Source organism: Haplochromis burtoni, unplaced genomic scaffold (assembly GCF_018398535.1).
Source record: "Haplochromis burtoni strain Fernald_Lab_line unplaced genomic scaffold, NCSU_Asbu1 Contig_8, whole genome shotgun sequence".
Taxonomy (NCBI): Eukaryota; Metazoa; Chordata; class Actinopteri; order Cichliformes; family Cichlidae; genus Haplochromis; species Haplochromis burtoni.
In genome coordinates this window covers 1,799,824-1,803,363 of record NW_024582369.1, presented here as the reverse complement: position 1 = coordinate 1,803,363, position 3,540 = coordinate 1,799,824, and the positions used below count along the sequence as shown (strand labels likewise).

General features: G+C 52.0%; 1 protein-coding gene across 1 annotated transcript in view; it reads right to left on the bottom strand.

Moving 5' to 3' along the window:
• LOC102294500 overlaps positions 1-1,914 on the bottom strand; it is a 3,526-nt gene extending 1,612 nt beyond the window's left edge. Inside the window, 1 exon segment of the mRNA XM_005914496.3 lies at positions 5-1,914. Coding sequence (XP_005914558.2) covers positions 5-1,582 — 1,578 coding nt within the window. The 5' untranslated portion in view covers positions 1,583-1,914.
• Positions 1,915-3,540: the final 1,626 nt, after the last annotated feature.

The following is a 3,540-nucleotide window of genomic DNA, read 5'->3' as shown; positions in this document are numbered from 1 at the left end:
GCACCGCTAGCACTACGGCCAGCAGCTCCCGCCGGGTCACGCAGTAGTTCCTCTCGGCTCGCCCCAAGGCACGACTGAAGTATGACACCACCCATTCTCCAGCCTCGTCCTGCTGGGAAAAGACCGCCCCGACTCCTACATTGCTAGCATCAGTGTCCACAATGAAAGGTTGCCGGGCGTGGGGGTAGGCCAGGACTGGGACTCTGGTGAGGGCCTCCTTCAGCTGTGCAAAAGCCGCAGCACAGGCATCCCCCCAGCCAAACAGTTGTCCCTTGTCAGTCAGGCGGTGGAGGGGGCTGGCCATCGTCGTGAACCCCTTGATGAACCAATGGTAGTAGGAGGCTAGGCCCAGGAAGCTCCGCAGTTCTTGGACATTCGAGGGAGTCAGCCAGTCCCGGACCGCAGCCACTTTTGCGGGGTCAGTGGCGACACCTCGAGCGCTGATCACATGGCCCAAGAACGGGGTCTCTCTCACCAACAGCCGGCATTTCGCGGGGTTGAGCCGCAGCCCAACTCGTTGGATGGCACTCAAGACCTCGCTCAGGTGAGACAGTACACTGTCAAAGTAGCCACCGTGCACCAACAGGTCATCCAGGTACACAACGCAGCGGCTACGAGGGATATCCACGAGCACCCTCTCCATCAGCCTCTCAAACGTTGCTGGCGTATTGCAGAGCCCAAATGGCATGACCCTGAACTACCACAGGCCCTGTCCAATGGTGAATGCAGTCTTAGGCCTTGCTTCGGGGGCTAGATCCACCTGCCAGTAACCACTGCGTAGGTCGAGGGAGCTGAACCAGCAGGAACCGGTAACGTAATCTAGGGCCTCGTCGATCCGTGGAAGCGGGTACGAGTCCTTCTTGGTGACTGCATTGAGACGGCGATAGTCCACGAAGAACCTCGGGCTGCCATCCTTCTTCCCCACCAGAACCACAGGTGCCGCCCAAGGGCTATTGGACGGCTCGATCACCCCAGCCACTGCCATCTGATGGATCTTCTCTTCCGCTACCTGCCGTTTTGAGAGGGACAGCCGGTGTGGGCACAGACGGATGGGCTGAGCAGAGCCGGTGTCGATGGTGTGCTGGACCAGACTCATCTGCCTACAGTCTTTGTCACTGGCGGCAGAGATGTCCACATTCTCATCCAGGAGGCACCTCAACCGCTGGCGCTGGTCGACGTTGAGGACTACGCTGCTGCGCTGCCAAAGGTCATCAGTAGCCTCGATGGTCTCGGTCGAAGGAGGTTTGTCGGGCTGAGAGGCTGAGGCTGAGGCGAGTGGAGATGACCTGGAGCCACCGGCATCCGAAAACTGCTGAGCGGCAGCTGCCCGACGCCTGTCTCGTCTGGTCCCCTCCGCTCCCTGCTTTTGGCCGCGCTGGAGGGCAAAAGTCTCTGCGCCAAGAGTGATAGCCAGCTTCGCGATGTCGACGCAGGCCCCCCAGCGGCTCAGCAGATCCAGGCCAATGATGCACCGGTCTTGAATGTCGACGAGCCAGAAGTCGTGCACCAGCTCCAGATCCTTCACTTGGATTCCCAACGATTTCTTCCCCCGCATAACAGTTTTCTCCCCCGTCACTGTCATCAGCTGGGTGTCTATGGGCAACCAACCCTTCACCAGTGGCCCGGATGTTCCAGGGAGAAGGCCAGGTCGTATCAGGGAAATGGTAGACCCCGTGTCCACCAGGGCCTGGCATGGCTGGTCCTCAACACAGCAGCTCAGGTAGAGTCCCTTGAGGTGCCCAACTCGGCCCACCACCGTGCATCGTCCTTGGAGGGGGGCAGGAAGCTGGAGCGGTGGTCCCCTCGCTACACCGCTCCCTCCTCGTTTCCCTGAGGCTGCGTAGTTCTGGTCTTCGGAGCTGGTGCTGGGCAGTCACGCGCCACGTGGCCAGGCTCATCGCACCGGTTGGTCGGTTGACGAGGACGCCTCCGGGGCACCGAAGCCTGTTCTAACGTTTGAGTCTAAGGTTTATTTTTTAGCACCTTACAGCTCTTTTTTTGCTTCTCATCCGTAAATACTCTGCATATTCTTTCACGGGATTCAGTTTATTTTGAAAAGTCTCAACAGGATCTTGAGCTTTATTGTGAAAGGTTTATGTGGAAAATAAACAAGCGGACACGTGATGGTTTCAGCGTCATTGTTGCTAACAACAACGCATGAGAACAGGCGCTTGTCCGTCTGTAGTGTGGTTATATTAAATATAAGAGAAAGAGAGAACTTTAAGAAATTAATATAGCCACTACAGTGACCATCAAAACGATAAAAAATATTGCCGTAAACAGTTTATTTTGCGACACCACGAAACAAATGATAGCGTAAAATGAAACGATAGATGTTTTTATATTGTCATCTGATATATACAGTGTTGGGGAGTAACGGAATACATGTACCGCCGTTACGTATTTAAAATACAAAATATGAGTAACTGTATTCCGTTACAGTTACCGTTTAAAAAGGTGGTATTCAGAATACAGTTACTTTGTTGAAATAAATGGATTACACTGCGGTACTTTCCTGTTTCATATTGTCGCGGGTCAGGACTGTTTGGGTTTTGTTTGACAGCTACGTTCTGTTGTTCCAGGCGGCAGCGTTACGGTTGCCATGGTTACAGGGCGACGCTCTCTCTCTGCGACTGTGTGCTTCCTGGGTGAGAGAGCGCCTTTTCGTTGTTGTTGTTGTTGTGATATAACAGGCAGAATGCTAAAAGCATAGCCCTAAAGAAGGTAGCATCATGGGCAGTGTAGTCCGTGTTGCAGGGAGAATGGACTGCCATACACGTTATGGGTGCGTGAGCGCGAGGAGGGAGAAAAGGGGGAGTGGAAAGGTACGAGATGTCATCGAGGACAAACGGGAGCTGGAAGCATATAAATATAATAATAACCACTTCAGCCAAGAAGAGTGCCTGACGAGCCCAGTTGTAAGTAAGCTATTAAAACTCGACTGTATGCTGTGTTCGTGTTTTCCTCCGAAAACAATAAGTTCCGTTGGAGCAGTCTTTCAACGCCTCTCTCTGTCTCTCGCAAGAAAAGTTGACCCACACAACAAAGTAAAGCTATTTTTCGGCTACAAGCCGACAGGGACCCCGCCGTATTAGCCAGAGGTCCCTTTACTACAGTTCGGAGTCGCGGACCTTCAGTAACAGTAATAAATCACACAGCAATAGTACATTCACGTAGTTGTAAAAAGCATGATAATATATTAAGTAATCCAAAGTATTCAGAATACGTTACTGTCATTGAGTAACGTAACGGAATACGGTACAGAATACATTTTGGGGCATGTATTCTGTATTCTGTAATGGAATACATTTTAAAAGTAACCTTCCCAACACTGGATATATATCGTTATGTCGAAAAGCCCTAATACAAGACTTGACTAGACACTAGATTAGACATTAGTTAGCCGCCGGGACTAACGAAGGTTAGCAGACAATCTGGCGAAGAGCACTGGTCATATATACAGCCATCGGCGCAACTTTGTGCTGAACATTGGGGGGGGTCAAGATCTCTGTCTAAATAAATAAATCTGGGTAAATTCCC